Consider the following 18593-nt stretch of genomic DNA (forward strand, 5'->3'; position numbering starts at 1 on the left):
ATTGATATTTTAACTTAGCAACTTTACATTTAAAAAATAAAGACATAGATTTTTGGCTAGGCAGTATATTCACATAGTGTAAAAATCTAATATGTACAATCAAATGGATAGTGAAAACTCTTCTGCTGTGTCTCCCTGGCCACCTACTTTCTTCCCTTGGAGATAGCCTGTTGTATGCATTCTTACGCATCCTATTAGGTAACTTTTTAATGAGTAACTTGGCTCTGTAAGCATTTCAATATTAGGAGGAGTTTCTTGTATCTTCAGTATTAACTTTTCAGGCACAGAAAAAGAGACATGTCTTTTTGTAAATAAGTCAACTGGTTTGTATACCTAGCTCTTCTATGATTTGGTTACATGAGTCACATCCAGAGATGCTAGTCAGTCCTTAAGTAAACTGACATTTTGTGAAAAGTTTTGTTTTTTGGCTTACAAAGATGAGACTCCTGTCCATCATGGGATGCTTATTAGGTGGCCAGCAACTAGTTTATGTATGTTTTTATGTTTTTGGCTGTCTCTAATGGCAGTGTATTTCCCTTCTGGCAATGAACTTTGTAACAGAAATATAATTTATCCTTTTAGTTAATTAGAGGTATTACTGTGTATATTTGGAAAATTAGTTGATACGTTTACAGTTTAGAGACCCAAGTCTCTGGCCTACAAGTAAAATGGTGAATGCCAACCAGGATAAAGAAGAGAAGTTTGCTAAGTGCTTTGTAGTGACTTTATGTTTGGGTCGTTTGGGTCAGTGATGCCTGGGTTTAGACTTATTCAGGGTCTGAGCCAGGGTTTTCTTTAATTTGAGTCACTTACATATTTCAAAAGGTAAGAAACTCATTTGTCAATAGATGATAGTTTTATTGAAAACTATTTTAAACTTTATTTAATTGTGTCATCTCCTTTCTTAGGTTTGAAAGAGAAGATAGTGAGGAGCTTTGAAGTCTCCCCAGATGGGTCCTTCTTGCTCATAAATGGCATTGCTGGGTATTTGCATTTGCTGTCAATGAAGGTAAAGCATTATGATTGCTACGTGTTCTTCTTGCACAAGATGTTAGTGCAGGGATACTCTTGAACCTTAACTCAGTGTGTCCTTAAAATCTGCACCTCCAAGTAGAGGAGCATAGGTGGGACTTGGAGAGAAGTTGTAGGCAGTTGGGAGGGACCTTTTGATTACAGGGAAAAACAAAGTTGAGTAGGTGCTAGAAAACAGAGAACTAGGTTGTTTTTACTCTACGTGTGTGATTCTTCTGTACACTTTCTAACAGTTTGATAAGTATTATTTATGGTTTTAGACCAAAGAACTGATTGGAAGCATGAAAATTAATGGAAGGGTTGCAGCATCCACCTTCTCTTCAGATAGTAAGAAAGTATATACCTCTTCGGGTAAGTCAATGACGTGAAAGAAGCTAAGGATTTTTTTACATTTTAAATTTTGAGCCCGGCACGGTGGCTCACGCCTCTAATCCCAGCACTTTGGGAGGCTGAGGTGGGCGGATCACTTGAGGTCATGGGTTCAAGACCAGCCTGGCCAACATGGTAAAACCCTACTAAAAATACAAAAAGTAGCCGGGCATGGTGGCACGGGCCTGTAATCCCAGCTAGTTGAGAGGCTGAGGTGGGAGAATAGCTTGAACCCAGGAGGCAGAGGTTGCAGTGAGCTGTGCTCGTGCCACTGCTGTCCAGCCTGGGGGACAGAATGAGACTCTGTCTCTAAATAAATAAATGAATAAATTTTGGTCATTTATCCTGGGCCACAGAGCAAGAGTCTGTCTCAAAAAAATAGAAAATAGGCCCGATGTGGTGGCTCATGCCTGTAATCCCAGTACTTTGGGAGACCGAGGCAAGTGGATCATTTGAGGTCAGGAGTTCAAGACCAGCCTAGCCAACATAGTGAGACCCTGATTTCACTAAAAACACAAAAATTAGCCAGGCATAGTGGCGCATGCCTGTAATCCTAGCTAGTTGGGAGGCTGAGGCAGGAGAATTTCTTGAGCCTGGGAGACAGAGGCTCATTGATATTATATTCCTAAAGGAAGGATATTGAGGTATTGGGAAAAGGAAGAGGTAAAATAGTGAGGATCCACTTTTGAGACAGTTGTAGGGTCATTATAGTAAACTATTTATGCTTATTCATAAGCTTGTATTTAGCATTTTTTATCATTTACATAACTTGGTAATAGATAAATTGTGTGTGTCTTCTTCATTATAAATTCCTGTGGTCTGGATTAGTTCATTTTTCACTTGTTGCTCTTCCATCATCATTAAAAGTTTGGTATCTAAATTGCTAACTTTGCCTGTTAGGTACTCTAATGACTGTCGATAGATGTTGGAAGAGCTATGCTACTGAGTGGCGTTTTGTTTTTTGCTCCAATAATTTATGTGAGTGAAACATAGAAGCTTTTTCTAAAAGTTCAACTCAGACCAACAAATTGTGATTTTTTTCCTTGTAAACCTAAAGATATTGTCTATTAGTGACTAATTGATGCAGTTTTCTTCTATATATACGTGAATGTATACAAGAACTATTCTTAGGCTGGGCATGGTGGCTCACACCTGTAATCCCAGCACTTTGGGAGGCTGAGGCGGTTGGATCACCTGAGGTTAGGAGTTTGAGACCAGCCTGGCCAACATGGCGAAACCCCATGTCTACTAAAAATACAAAAATTAACTGGGCGTGGTGGCACATGCCTGTAATCCCAGCTACTTGGGAGGCTGAGGCAGGAAAATTGCTTGAAGCCAGAAGAAGGAGGTTGCAGTGAGCCAAGATGGTGCCATTGCACTCCAGTCTGGGTGCCAAGAGCAAAGCTTCATCTAAAAAAAAAGAAAAATATTCTCAGTCCAGTAGTCCAGTTTTCCAGAACTAGGAGGGTTATAATAGGTCTATTTGTAGTCTCTTGTACTATTAAGAGGAACTGAGAGTGGTCAGTTTACTTGCCTTTCAAGTTTAAAGCAAAATTAACAAACTCTTTTTTGGCTCTTTTATTCAGGGGATGGAGAAGTTTATGTTTGGGATGTGAACTCAAGGAAGTGCCTTAACAGATTTGTTGATGAAGGCAGTTTATATGGATTAAGCATTGCCACATCTAGGAATGGACAGTATGTTGCGTGTGGGTAAGTAAAGAGAGGTTATTGTAACCTTAATCACATTGTGCTGATGAGAATATGATAGGGAATTGAGTATACTAGATGGTACATGAGTATACTAGATGGTACATGAGTATAAACTAGATGGTACATACATAAACTATTCAGTAATATGAAATTGGTGAACCCAGCTGAGCCTTTTGTGTTTTATCATCTTTGTGCAGTATTTAATAATAACAACACAGTAGTTCCCCCCTTATCTGGAGTTTCACTGTTTGTGTTTTTAGTTACCTGTGTTAATCACAATCTGAAAATACTACATAAGATATTTTGAGAGCAAGAGACCACATTCACATAACTTTTATTACACTATAATGTTATAATTGTTCTATTTTATTATTATTGTTTTAGTCCCTTACTATGCCTAATTTATAAATTAAACTTTTTTATAGACGTGTGTACAGGAGAAAACAGTACACATAGGGTTTAGTAATCCACAGTTTGAGGCATCCACTGGGGGTCTTGGAACAAACCCCTGTAGATAAGGAGAGCCTACTATAATTGCAGTTGAACACTTTTGTAGCAAAGAAAATCCTGGCCCTACCTTATATTATTGTATTTTTTTCCTATATTTGAAATACCTGTTTGATCACAGCAAGTTTTCCTATAATTATTTTCAGTTTCTTGTCATTGATGAGGAAATAGAATAACTTTAGTTGGGTTTAAATCTTAAAGATACCTAAAGCGTTTTTTCTTCATCCAGCTGGGGGTATAAATAAAAAACATGTTCCTTGGAAATGGCATTTATTAGTATTGTAGAAACTTTAAAATACTATCTAGAACACATTTTGTGCTATTACTGAAAAAATTGGTTATTACACTGGGGAAAAGATGGCTCTGTTCCACTTAATTCTGAAGATGCAGGGTAGGAGGATGAGGCATTGGATACTTGGCAGTAATTCTAAGCTACCTTACTAAATCACTAATTAGCACCCATAATTCTGTAACTTTAAGGAATATGCTTTTATGATTTTCTTAGATCAAACCCAATTGAGCCATGAAATGATTTCAGTCAAATCCTCCCTGGGGTTAGAAGTCAAGAGGTCTTGCTGTCCAGAAACTTAGCATACTCTCTACTCTTTGATCACTCCCTCCCTCAAGGCTAAAACTGGGTAAACTGCTTGTATATATATCCCTACCACCATTTGCAAATTTGGTTTGGGAGGGAAGGCAAGTAGAACTAGGCTGTGGAGCTTGGAGACCAGGCCATCTGCCTTAGGCAGCAGGACAGTGACAGATCCTTTGGAGGAGGAGTGCCCTGATGAAGGCCCCCTTCTTTTCCCTTCCAGTCACCATACCTGTGTGAAGCCTGTAGTGAGGACATCTCAGCACAAGCCAAGCCTTTGCCAGAGTAGTGTGCGCTATGGCAGCAATTCATGAGTAGCAGATCTGGGAATAAAGCGCCTTTAAAACGAAGATTGGTGTTTAAACTCATTATAAGTAATTTTAAGCAGAACTGTATTTGTCTCTTTGTGGGGCAAGAAAAACTGCGCAAAAATGACCTTCGCTCAAATTTGTGAAGCCAGTGAAGTTAGTCTTTTTCTGGTCCTTGCCCTCTCTTTTTTGTATCACTTTTTATTAGTCCCCTTTCAAGGGCCTATACAGGAAACAGTCTAATACTAGTAGCTTAAACTCATTTAATTTTAATTGCTCTTCAGTGTAATTGAATTCTGATGTGCTTGGACAAACACCATTTAAGCCTTTAGAATCTTTTAAGTTGTTGTTAAAGAACCTGAAGCAAATCTTTAAGCTTTTAGAAGAGGAAGAACGGGACAGGGAGATGAGCCTTGAGGTCACTGCAGCAATAGGCATGCATCAGGTAATGAGTCACCAGGACAGTGGGAATGGGAATAGGGGAATAGGCACAGGATGTTTGTAATGTATTTGGTAAGTGCTTGGAAGATGGAGAATGGGAGAGAAGCATTCACATTCTCAGGGTCCAGGCCTGTATGCAACCAGAGGAGTGGAATTGTCATTGAAGGAGGGGGAGGAGGAGGGGTGATTGTGTTAGAAGAGATCATGTGCATGTGCTCCCCTCCCCCCCCCAACAGACCATTAGGAATGCAGTGCATAATTAGGACTAAAGGCACTGATTTGGATGTGGTGGGTGATTAGGTACTCTGGGGGAGTAAATGAGATGAATGAGACACTAGAAGTAGGTTGGAAATAGAATCCTAGGGATAAGAATCAGTGGAAAAAGAGGTGACTGTGAAGGAAACAGGGTGCAAGAAGTTCAGCCTTCAAGAAGTCAACAAAAGGGGGAGGATTTGAATTCCGTTTTCAACCTGCTTGGTTGGAGGTTCTATAGGACATTTGTGGCTATTGTGGCTGTGGCTGGTCTCTTTGTAACATATGTTTCCTGCAAATACCAGTTTGTAAGGTTAAATCTGTCACTTAGGTTTTGAAAGCCCTTTTACTTGTTTTTAAATCTATTTTAATCCCTTTTCTCTTTGTAGTTCTAATTGTGGAGTGGTAAATATATACAATCAAGATTCTTGTCTCCAAGAAACAAACCCAAAGCCAATAAAAGCTATAATGAACTTGGTTACAGGTGTTACTTCTCTGACCTTCAATCCAACTACAGAAATCTTGGCAATTGCTTCAGAAAAAATGAAAGAAGCAGTCAGATTGGTAAATATTTCATTACCCTTCATCGTTGTTAATTTTTAAATTTAAGTTGAAATCATGGAGGAGTAACAGGAAAGGAGAGTGTTGAATTGTTTTTAAAATACTTCTTTTGATGTAGAAATTATGAGTATTGTAGCTTTTGGATGTGGTTGTGGGAAGGATGCACAATAGCCACACATTTGTATTATGTCAGTTCTTTTAGGAAAGGTCTGCTGTCCATTCTCACCATTCTAAAGTGGTGGTTCTCATTTTCAGAGGTTTCTTTCAGTGTTAATGTTAAGGTCTGTTTGTAAGGCAGACACTTCATTCCTTCACAATTTTCTTTCCTCATCTACCTTTTAAAGGCTTGTTGTCTTCACAGAACAGAGGCAATTCTTAGGTTTTGAAAGTAAGTTGAACTTGAAAATTAAATTGTATAAAAGTACTGTAATTTAAATAGCTAGGTAGTGCTTGTGAATATACCCTCTGAGGTCAGGAATCCTCAGCACCACCTGCAGGTTTGGTGGCTAACTAGACAGACTTATAGGACTCTGCATATGTTCATTGAACTCCTGGCTAAAATTTATTGCAGTGAAAAGGATACAAAGCAAAATCAGCAAAGGGAAAAGGTACATGGGGTAAAGTCCGTAGGAAAGAGTCCTCTCCTAGTGGAGCCACACAGGACAGGTTTAATTCTTCCAGTAAAAGAGTTCTGATAACATGTGTTAAGTGTTTTCTTCCTGAGAAGCTTATTCAAGACTCACTGTTGGCCGGGCGCGGTGGCTCAAGCCTGTAATCCCAGCACTTTGGGAGGCCGAGGCCACGAGGTCAGGAGATCGAGACCATCCCGGTCAACATGGTGAAACCCCGTCTCTACTAAAAATACAAAAAAATTAGCTGGGCATGGTGGCGTGTGCCTGTAATCCCAGCTACTCAGGAGGCTGAGGCAGGAGAATTGCCTGAGCCCAGGAGGCGGAGGTTGCGGTGAGCCGAGATCGCGCCATTGCACTCCAGCCTGGGTAACAAGAGTGAAACTCCGTCTCAAAAAAAAAAAAAAAAAAGACTCACTGTTGAAGGTTTTTATTGGGGGTTCATATAGGTACCCTTTGTCTAGCATGTACCAACATTCTAGATTCCCAGAAGAAAAGCCAGATGTTTAGCATAAACTGCATTGTTGGTACAAATAGGTTAGGCACAGTGAGCTACCTATATCATTTAGGGAACATTTCATGCTAGTATAAGGAACTGCAGGCTAGTCAAGTCCTCTGTCATCATGTGATGGCCACCCTTGTAAGCAGACCTTTCTAAGGATACTGGCTTCAGGCAAACTCTTTTCTGCCCAGTCTCAGAGCTCAGCTTAAATATCACCCATCTCTGTGAAGTTTCCTACCCTTCAAGCAGAACCAATTTCCTCATTCATTTAACAGTTTTTTGCTCAAGGTACCAAGTATATAGAAGAAATAGAATTTTGAATAGCAGTATTGTGTTTGCTGCTCTTATGTGTATACTACCAGATTGTACACACTTTACAAAGTGTGTTATTTTTATTGTGCTCACTTGGTAAAAAGCCTTGCATCTGCCATCAGCTTTGTATTAGAGTGTATAGTTTACAAAGATTTACAGAGTTCTACAAAAAATTTGAGCCAAGTAACAGTTCTTCAGAGGATTAACTTGACCAAAATAAATAGTTAATAAAGGGCAGAATTGTGATTTAGAGTCCACATTTTTTTTCTAGCAGTTCATTAGTTCTCTGACTGAATTCTGCAGGGCCCTAGATTCTGCACAGGTCTTTACATGTCATGTAGATCAAGGAGGAGGCTAAGCTCCTACTCGTGTCACATAGGGCAGTGTCACTGTTGTCTGTGGTATATACTGGGATTCTGCATATGATTTCCCAGGCCTGTAATCCCAGCACTTTGGGAAGCTGAGGTGGGTGTATCACTTGAGGTCAGGAGCTCAAGACCAGTCTGGCCAACATGGTGAAACCTCATCTGTACTAAAAATACAAAAATGAGCTGGGCGTGGCAGCGGGTGCCTGTAATCCAAGCTTCTGTGGAGGCTGAGGCGCAGGAGATTCACTTGAGCCTGGGAGGTGGAGGTTGTAGTGAGCCAAGATCATGTCTCTGCACTCCAGCCTGGGTGACAGAAGAAGACTCTGTCTCAAAAACAACAACAAAAAATTTTGCTTTTGTTATACTTTAGATTCTGAGATACATGTGCAGGTTTGTTACATAGGTATACACGTGCCATGGTGGTTTGCCGCACAAAAAGAAATGTTTTGCCGGAAAAAGAGTGTGAAAAATATAGCATAGGATTTTATTGCCTCCCTGTTGAATGAATTGTTTGATAAATGAGAAGGTTCTAATTCAAGTCAGCTTTAAAATCCCTGCTCCTCTAATGGGAGTGGTGTACTAGTAGTATTAACCTGTTAACACTTTAATGTTAGTAAATTGTTTTAGAAAACCATGGGATCTGTCTCCTCTTGATGTAATATGTTCTGCAAGACACATAATAGTTCTGCATAGTTTGCTTCAGCGATCATGACAGCATTTATATATTTTTTATTGTGACAGAATCACACAAGGAATTCATTAGTAACAGCCAAATTTCAGTTTTTAAAGGCAGTCAACCATAATATCTAATGGAAAGAAGCCAGGCATAGCAGCTCCATAATGCCTTGGTAGAACATTGTTAGTATCATTAAATGCAATCCCTTTTAATGATCCAGTTAGTTTTGTCATCCCAGTACAAAGCACTGTGAATTTAAATCTGAGCTGTTGTACTAGTAGGAGACTCAGAAGTCAAATTCCTGTTACATCTACAATTTTGGATATAGTAGAACATCACGGAACTTCTACCTATTAAATCAAGGATAAGTGAGTGTTTACTTCTTGAATTTTGATATCTGGACGCTTAATTGTCATGATAGAAATGGTATTAGAAGGCTGGCCCCTGTGGCTCATGCCTGTTATTCCAGCACTTTGGGAGCCTGAGGCGGTGGGATCACCTAGTGCTAATAAGGGGGCTATAAATAGATGTCAGAACACAGCATAGTTTTAACCAGGTGGGATCATTGGCCTGAGGGAGGATTCACAATGTAGTGAGAGAGTACACTGGGGAATTTAGCAGGTAGATACTACTGATCTCTTAGGAGGACATTGTAAACAACCCCCCTCCTTTCCCTGATATTCCCTGTCTGTAGCAGAGATAAAGTTTAAAAATAGATCAGTTGTGGTGGTTCACACCTTAATCCCAGCACTTTGAGAGGCCAAGGAAAGAGGATCACTTGAGGCCAGGAGTTTGAGACCAGCCTGGGCAATATAGTGAGACCCTGCCTCTATGAATTTTAAAATTTAAAAATAAGTTTTCTATAAGTTGGCATTTATCTTTCACCAGAAGGACACGCTGTCCCATTGTGTGACTGCATGGCCCTGTGTATGGTTTTGTAGGTTATTTGTTGCATTGGTGGCACCATGGTCAAGAGGAATTCCATTTACATCAGAGACTGTGTGTGTATTTACCACAATTTTTCTGGTGCTGTGTTCTGTCTATTTACCTACAAAAATAAGTAGCCACCTTCTGGTAAAAAAAAAACCCAGTTACACAGGCTGGGCATGTTGGCTTACTCCTGTAATCCTAGCACTTTGGGAGGCCGAGGCGGGCGGGTCACCTGAAGTTGGAAGTTTGAGACTAGCCTGACCAACATGGAGAAACCCCATCTTTACTAAAAATACAAAATTAGCTGGGTGTGATGGTGCATGCCTGTAATCCCAGCTACTCGGGAGGCTGAGGCAGAAGAATCACTTGAACCTGGGAGGCGGAGGTTGCAGTGAGCTGAGATTGTGCCATTGCCTGGGCAGCAAGAGCAAAACTGTGTCTCAGAAAAAAAATCTAGTTACACTCTTATACAATGGTATGTCTTATTTATTATTCTATTTTTTTGCTCTTATTTGTAATTAGCAATTGATTTCATTATACATGAATCCAAATTAGGAGACCATTTTCCCCCAACTTCGGTTGGAAATAAAAAGCTGGTATATTAGTTCTCACACTGCTATAAAGAATGTGACCTGAGACTGGGTAATTCACAAAGCAAAGAGGTTTAATTAACTCACCATTCCCCATGCCTTGGAATGAGTCAGGAAACTTATAATTATGGTGGAAGGGGAAGCAGGTACCTTCTTCACAAGGTGGCAGGAGAGAGAAGTGGTGCAAAGGAGGAACTTCCAAACACTTAGAGAACCGTCAGAGCTCATGAGAACTCACTGTCATGAGAACAGCATGGGGGAAACTGCCCCCATAATCCAATCACCTCCCTCCCTCTATACCTGGGGATTACAATTAGAGATGACATTTGGGTGGGGACACAGAACCAAACCATATCAGCTGGTTTAACATAATTATCTTTAAGAAGTCATTCAGGGGCCGGGTGGTGGTTTACACCTGTAATCCTGGCACTTCAGGAGGCCAAAGCAGGGGATCATTTGAGGCCAGGAGTTCTAGACCAGCCTGGCCAACATGGTGAAACCCCATTACTACTAAAAATAAAAAAATTAGCTGGGTGTGGTGGTGCACACCAATAATCCCGCTACTCAGGAGGCTAAGACAGAAGAATTGCGGGAACCCCAGAGGTGGAGGTTGCAGTAAGCTGAGATTGCACCATTGCACTCCAGCCTGGGCAGCAGAGAGACTCCATCTCAAAAAAAAATAATAATAATTCAAATAGGTTGATTCCGGTGTATTTTGATTAGGAAGAGTCAGAAAACCAGCTCCCCAAACGTCAGAGTCATTCACTCACCAACGTTCCTGGAATGACTCTGACGTTTGGGGAGCTGGTTTTCTGACTCTTCCTAATCAAAATACACCGGAATCAACCTATTTTCATAGTATCAGGTGAATAGGGTGGGAACAAAAGGCAGAAGTAGAACAGCTTTCTCCTTAGCCCTTGCAGCAAATGTTTTTCTCCTGATCGTCTGCTCTCCTAATGCTTTGGATCATCTGTTCATAGTTGGCGCATGCCTGGAGGATACAAACTTAACAGTAATCCAAGAAAAACACAGTTAAGCCAAGGTACTTATCACACATTTATATAATAGCCGCCTTCCCAAATTAAATGTAAATAAATTTTGCAATATCCATGTTGTGGCTTCTTGCTGTAAAACAGGAATCTGCTTTACTACATGCTTGAAGAAATACCTATACTCAAAGTAATTTCTCGAAGAACCTGTATAGAGAGTGGTATTTAAGAACTTCGGACAGGAAGATCAAATTGGGGTACTGCCAGCTTCTTAGCTTTAATGGGTCAAGACCACTTCTCATTTGCACCATTGCCTTCACATTGATGCCATGCTGTGCAGGCAGAACCTGCCTTCTGGCAAAGTTGAGAATAATTGAATGTGGCTTGGAGAGTCACTGTAAACAGTATTTTCTTGACAAAATGGTCAGTAAGTATGTATCAGAGGGAATTTGGCCTAATATGTGACTGACTGAAACCAGTTTAATAGGTGTATGTATCAGTGGGTTTTACCTAGCACTTGTCTGTGAAAATCACTTCAATTGATTGTATAAAGTCTGACCTAAAAGTGTGGAGGATGAGAAGCTGCCCAGGTGAGTAGCTGAGTGATACAGTTGTATGTATTAGAACATGAAGATGCTGTATCTCTTGGGAGAGCTAGAGAACTTCTGAAAGTGAGTGTTGTTAACTATTGTGACTAAAGCTAACTGCTTCCTCACCTGGGTTTTATTCAACCACGAATTGTGTGAGGACCTGTCTCAACTCTCTTGAATTTAGGAAGTAGACTCTGGAGAAAGACCCTGTGTGTTCCTCCTCATGCTTAGGCCTGGCTTTGAGGTGAGCTTTTGGCTCTCTCTAAATTGGAACAGTTTCACTTGGAGTTAGATTTTCATGATTCAGCCCTCTTTGAGGAGAAATTGTAAAAGGCAAAGAGCATATACAATAGTTGAAAATTAAAAGTATAAAATAGCAATTTTATGATATTAGAATATATGTGGTATGACTTTGCCTAGGCTTCAGATACGTAAAATCAGACTCTCTATATAATGTTTAATTTTTTTCCACCATCTAGCCAGGTGAATCTTCATAATGTCTAAAAATCTCTTTTCCCTTTGATCAGATTTTAGCATTCTTTACTGTGGTCATTAAGCTAGAGTGGGTTTCACTTTAGTTTATTCGTGAATTTATTCAGCAAACATTTGAATCTCTGAGGCATCATGCTAGATGCTGTATTGAGGTTTTATCTCTTTCCTCCTTTCCTGCTCAGTTAATAACACATTAAAGATCAAATTTTACAATGTGTATACAAGGACGCGAGTAGAATAATAGACATTGGAGACTTGGAAGGGTGGGAGTGCGGGAGCAGGGGTAAGGGGTGAGAAGTATCTGATGGGTACAATGTGTATCAAGCTTGTCCAACTTAAGCTCATCACCTGTTGTTAGTGTATGTTATGTGTGGCCCAAGACAATTCTTCCATTGTGGCCCAGGGAAGCCAAAGGTTGGACACCCTATCCACCATTGGAGTGATGATGACACTAAGAGCCCAGACTTCACCACTATGCAAAAGAGCCATGTAGCAAAACTGCAGTCGTATCTCTTAACTCTAAAAATAAAGTGAAAAAAAAAAATTAAAGATCAAAACTTAATTTTGGAATAGTTTGCTGGGCTGATAGACTACTTTCTTGTATACTACAATCAGAATGGGCTTTTTGTTTCAGCAGATAGAATGAAGATGATGATTTAAGAAACATGAGTTACAAGTTGTTGCAGTTTAAAACTTTTTATTATCTCCTACAGGTTCATCTTCCCTCCTGTACAGTATTTTCAAACTTCCCAGTCATTAAAAAGAAGAATATTTCTCATGTTCATACCATGGATTTTTCTCCTAGAAGTGGATACTTTGCTTTGGGGAATGAAAAGGGCAAGGCCCTGATGTATAGGTAGGTATTATTTATGATTAAAAATCAGGTACCGGCCAGGCGTGGTGGCTCATGCCTGTAATCTCAGCACTTTGGGAGGCCGAGGCAGGCAGATCACCTGAGGTCAAGAGTTCAAGACCAGCCTGGCCNTCTTTCTTGCCTCAATTTCCTAATTAATAAAATGGGGGTTAAAAATATTGACTGTCTCACAGGACACTATTTTGATGCTTCCATGAGACTCTATGCAAAGTATTGAGAACAGTTCCTACACAAATAACACCCCAATATTTGTTAGCTATTATAATTATTACTAATGTTACTACTTAACGAAGACAAGATTTTAGTTAAGTAAAATGATACAATTATATCTACTTTGAGGTATGTTTAAACATTAGAGGTAACATTGTATTTTGATAATTATAAGTTGCTCATTTGTTCATATTTTAACTTCTCTAACATTAGAATCCCACTTATAATCCTTGACTTATTACAACTAAAATTGGCCACATTTAAATAATTCTCTTATTGAGATACAAAATGATGGGGTATCACACAATCCATGACGCCTTGCAATAAGTAGAATTGATATATACAACCACATCTAGGGGAGTTCTAGTCATATAAATTGCATTTAAATAAATTTTAGTTCTCAAAAGTACTATAGAACAAGAGGACTGAAAATGAAGATGACAACAAATGTTTAAAACAAACTCATTCTTACTTTGATTTTGAAAAAATACTTTAAGCCAAAAGAAACTCAGAATTCAAATGAAAGAGTATTGCTTATTTTCTATTTAGATTTATAGAATGAATGTAAATTAGGCACTTCCAATGATTAATATTCACATTTAAAACTGTTATAAATTTTCAAAAGGGCAGTTAAAAATTCTATTTTGCAGCCAGTCATGGTGGTTCACGCCTATAATCCCAGCAATTTGGGAGGCTGAGGTTGGTGGATCACCTGAGGTCAGGAGTTTGAGACCAGCCTGGCCAACATGGCAAAATCCCATCTCTACTAAAAATACAAAACTTAGGCACACGCCTGCAATCCCAGCTACTCTGGAAGCTGAGGCAAGAGAATCACTTGAAACCAGGAGGCAGAGGTTGCAGTGGGCCAAGATCACACCGTTGCACTCCAGTTTGGGGGACAGGGACTCCATCTCAAAATAAAAGTTTTATTTTGCTATTTTCTACCTTCAGAAGTGCTTTTGTTTGAAAGAAGGGAGGAAAAGCTTCAATTGAGACTAAGTTCTAATATTCCAATATTAAATCTCTCAGCTTGCTCAAACTGGGCAGGTAAATATGAAGTTTTAAGGACAGAAGGGTCCTGAAAAATAGTAATATATGTGTGCTACATAACAGGTATTCAGCTTATGTTTGACGAATAAATCAACTGAAAGAATAGAGGCTGTGCATGGTGCCTCATGTCTGTAATTCCAGCTCTTTGGGAGGCCAAGGTGGGAGGATTGCTTGGGTGCAGGAGTTTGAGACTAGCCTGGACAACATAGTGAAACCCTGTCTCTACAAAAAGTACAAAAACTAACCAGGCACAGTGGTGCACACCGGCAGTCCCAGCTCCTCAGGAGGCTGAGGAGAGGATCACTTGAGCACAGGAGGTCGAGGCTGCAGTGAGCCATAATTGTGCCACTGCACTCCAGCCTGGGTGAGAGCCTGCCTCAAAAAAACTTTTTTTATAAAAACAAAAAATGGATAAATACAGCCTGGGAGTTCAATATTTTAAAAGAAAACTCCCAGAAAATAAAGCAATACTTTTACAATAGTAATAATCACTTATATTTGCTATTTTTTATTTTCATAAGAACATAACTGAACTAAAATTTTCATCTATTTTTTGCATATATGTAGTAAATCTATATATAATTAAAACATATGTACATAATAAAAATGTATTCATAATAAAACCTTTAAGCACAGAGAAAAGGATTCCCCCTTCTCCAGAAGAGGCTAAAAGTTCACTGAAAAGACTAAATCGCAAAAATAATAGAAAGTGAGAAATTATTTTTATCTGAGCAAATCTCATATATTCTGCTTTCCCAAAGATTATTTCATTAATAACAAGCTTTTACTATAACTTTTATACATGCTTATTGCAGAAATCACAGATAAGAAAAAAAAGTTACTTATAGTACAAATGCCCAGAAATAAATGTAATCACATTTGGTACATATTTTCAGCTAAAACAGGGGTATAGTATGTGTGTATGTACAATCAAAACAATTTTTTTTCTCACTTGGTATAGTAAAGTACATCTTCGCATGTCAAAATAAGTCTCTATCTAGTCACACCTTCAACGGTTACTATTCCATCCTATGGATGCACTGAAATTTAGTTCTAAAATCCACCCTATGTGTTCTTCTTAATACATTGAGGGTTGAGAGTTTAAGCAGTACTGAGAAAAACAAATTGGATGTATCTTTATTTACAGATATTTCAGCATAATTAAATTGATGAGTAAAGGGCATACATGTTTTTTAAATGTGGTGCTTACCACCAAATTCTCTTTTTGAAAAGTCATTAGCAACTTAAACTTTAAGCAGTTATATAAGTACCACTGTCTTCATCCTCACAAACTTTGTGGATAGGAAACAGTATTTTATTTCTCTTTTAACATGAATTCCTTCTCTTATAAGAAACCTTAGGCCAGGCGTGGTGGCTCATGCCTGTAATCTCAGCACTTTGGGAGGCCGAGGCAGGCAGATCACCTGAGGTCAAGAGTTCAAGACCAGCCTGGCCAACATGGTGAAACCCTGTCTTTAAAAAAAAAAAAAATCAGAGGTACCTATAAACTAGTTCTGACAATATGAAGAGATACTATATATTTCTAATTCTGCAATTAATTGTAGCATATTCATCTTGACTTTCATCTTCATTATCTTAATTTGTGTATTTTTATACCATAAAATGTCACTAGCAGAAAGGTTCACCTGGGGAATATATGTATTTTTTGGAAAGCAGTATTTTGAGAATGTCAAATTGAGGAAAAGTAGCCAATAGATTTAACTTTTGCTGATTTGATAATTCAGTTTACTCCACTAGATTTAATTGATTTCTTTTTAAAAGGTGTTTCTTTCCCTGTAGCTTTAAGCTGTAAATAAGGGCATTAACCATAAAGGTAGCCAAAACTTACATGTGCTGTCCAGGTTCTTTTCTTTACCCAACATACTTGGCTATAAAACAGGAACAAACAAAACTTAATTGCATCATTGCTAGAAGATAGAGGTGACAAGGTGGATCTTCAGGGAGAGCTAAAGAGCTTTCAGTAGAAAACCTGTGATATAAATCACAGCCCTTTTTCCTTGCTCCCCATGTTGGTAGTGAATGCTACATCAAACCCTTTATGTCTGTATGCTTTAGGGAATGCCTGCTTTCAAAATGAACTGAAATCGGGAGTGAAGAAAAGGAGAAATGTAAATTGGTTTTGAGCAAATAGTTGTGAAAGGAGAATATACCAGACAATAAATTGGTTTTAAGTTCTACTTACTTTGAGAGGAAAATGGGTCATGACAAGATAATGTCATCAGTCTCATTTCAGATCAGATTTGGTGTGGTTCTATTTCAGTTTGTATTTTATAAAAGGATGCTGATTCTTTTTTTTTTAAGATGGGGTTTCACCATGTTGGTCACGCTGGTCTTGAACTCCCGACCTCAGGTGATCCACGCACCTTGGCCTCCAAAGTGCTTGGATTACAGGCGTGAATCACCACGCCTGGCCAGGATGCAGATTCTTACTGCCCTTAGAATTCTCTTCCAAATCCTTTGGTATTTTTACAACTGAAAATTTCTTTTCTCTAAGACCCAAAGGCCATTAGATTTTTCACCAGAACATTGCTATTTAGAATGAGACTGTTTCTGGCTATACCAGTAGCTGGGATGGACTGATGACGTTTTTATTGATTATGTCTGATCAGGTATTTCATAAACCCTCGTGAAACTTTGGAGTAAGCTTACTCATGTTATCTAAAAATCTGAGATAACATTCAGAACCTCGGGACTGTCAGATGGAGGAGTCTGAACCTAACTGCCTGTGATTACTTATTTTTGCCACTAAAATCTTCCTAAGTGCCATTCTGTGATCTCATCAAAAATACTGTGGGTAATTACAAAGTTGTTTAGAAGACTTATTTTTTTACTTTTTTAGGTTGCACCATTACTCAGACTTCTAAAGAGACTGTTTAAAGTAAGAAAACCCTTTTCTTACAAATTCTGCAGGTTTTAAGGTTACACCCATTGCTGTTAGTTGGTAGAAGCAGCACATTAGCTGAGCCTTGTTTCTCTGCCCCTGGGTTACTGCATCTTTATTTAGAGGGCTGGGATGGAAGTAGATCAGGAACTGTCTAGCTGGACTTGAACCTTACTTGAGAATTTCTTATCCCAAATCCCAACAATCTGGCTCGGTTCTTCTGAGGTCTGAAATCTAATACTGTATTGCATTCGGTAATTGTCATCAAAATTGTAGTTACTGAACATGTTTAATCCACAAAAGACTTAATAACACAGAGAGATGGATCTTCAGTTATAGCTATGGCTTGTATGGGCTTAAATCCTCTTATCATATATATGTTTCTTGAGAGATTGCAAACAATTTGGCCTATTTCACGGAGTAGATAATGGGGCTGGCCATTAGTTCCGCTTCCCCGTATTTAAAATCGTAGAACATCCGTCCCTTCTCTTGGCTTCCTTTCAGGCCTGAGATGTGGTGGTTCTGAGATTGAGCTTTGCAGTTGGCCTCTTCATCACACAGTTGACTGGTCTCCTCAGAGATTAATGAATGTTGAGAGACTTTGAGAATGCAGATGGATTTAATTAGGAAAAGGGATTTTTAAAGGTACAGGCATTTTGGGCAAAGCTTTAGCTAGGAGGGGAAAGCAGTTTAGCTATCCTGCCTCTAAAGATTACATTGCCAGCACATGTTTATTGATGGCCAGCAGCTGTAAATCAGGTATGTAATGTCTTTTGTTCTTTCCTCAGGTCCGATTGAGTCATAAGAGAAGCCTGTCTTGATATACCGTCTCAGAAACTTTCTGGAATGTGTGATAATATTTGGAAAATGATTTATAGAGCCAGCCGTGCTTAAATAAACATATGGCAGCTTTTGTTTGAAAATAAGTGTATGTGGTTCTTCCCTCCACCCCCAACACACACACACACACAAACTTGGATGCATTTAAGACTAAACGTGAAAAATTGGAAACACCTGTCTGTAGCTAAAAATAATATAAGCGGATTTTCTCATACTTCACAGCTAACCCTGATGGGTATTTTCCCCCTTCCTGCATAGATCTCTCCATGCTTCAGGGTATCAGCTATATCAGCTAACAGATAGTCTCATGAGATGTGGAGGTCAGTCGGTTTGATAAGAGAGCAGTGAAATGTCACATAGTGAACTTTGAACTTCCAAGTCTTCTAGGAAAGGTGATTTTGGAAATCAAAAGGCTTTTCTGGGCTTATTACTTCAAATCATTGTTACTGTTATGTGGAGAGAAGGCAGAGTAAACCTGGTAGTCTTGTCCTATGGATTATTAGCCACAGCCCTTTCTGGAAATGTTTGTTATGTCATCTTAAATGTTTAGTTTGGATTTCAAGGTTGACAGCTGGCTCTATAGTTTTCTTATAGCCTTGTTTGAAATTAGTTCTTACATTTCTTAGGAAAAACTGACACTGTATCATGCATTTAAGAAGTGTTACAGGGGTTGGGAGGGTGTTACGAGAACTATCAAGTTAGGTCTAATAGCTTTCCGCCCCACCATCTACTAAAACATGGAAGAGAGAAGTCAGGGTGGAGGAGGGAGTTTTTTCAGCAACAGGGAGGAGCTCTGCCCAGTGAAGTAATAGGTCCCAGGTCCTTCGTGTCTTCAAAGCTCTCCTAGGTCCACTGGAGAGGATGTAG

General features: G+C 39.1%; 1 protein-coding gene across 2 annotated transcripts in view; it reads left to right on the top strand.

Moving 5' to 3' along the window:
• The window catches only part of UTP18 (UTP18 small subunit processome component), a 32901-nt gene extending 15092 nt beyond the window's left edge, over window positions 1–17809 (top strand). The window contains exons 8-14 of one of the 2 annotated variants that reach the window (XR_001828587.2): window positions 909–1009; window positions 1293–1383; window positions 2988–3111; window positions 5696–5775; window positions 12564–12706; window positions 16845–16883; window positions 17675–17800. Coding sequence is in view for 1 of the 2 variants with exons in the window: in XM_017540211.2 (XP_017395700.1) it covers window positions 909–1009; window positions 1293–1383; window positions 2988–3111; window positions 5601–5775; window positions 12564–12706; window positions 16845–16869 (659 nt within the window). In the remaining variant the exon portion in view is untranslated. Of the gene's footprint in view, window positions 1–908; window positions 1010–1292; window positions 1384–2987; window positions 3112–5600; window positions 5776–12563; window positions 12707–16844; window positions 16884–17674 lie in introns of both variants that reach the window. The other variant, XM_017540211.2, reaches the window with a different exon arrangement.
• Window positions 17810–18593: the final 784 nt, after the last annotated feature.

Source organism: Cebus imitator, unplaced genomic scaffold (genome assembly GCF_001604975.1).
Source record: "Cebus imitator isolate Cc_AM_T3 unplaced genomic scaffold, Cebus_imitator-1.0 Scaffold123, whole genome shotgun sequence".
Classification (NCBI taxonomy): Eukaryota; Metazoa; Chordata; class Mammalia; order Primates; family Cebidae; genus Cebus; species Cebus imitator.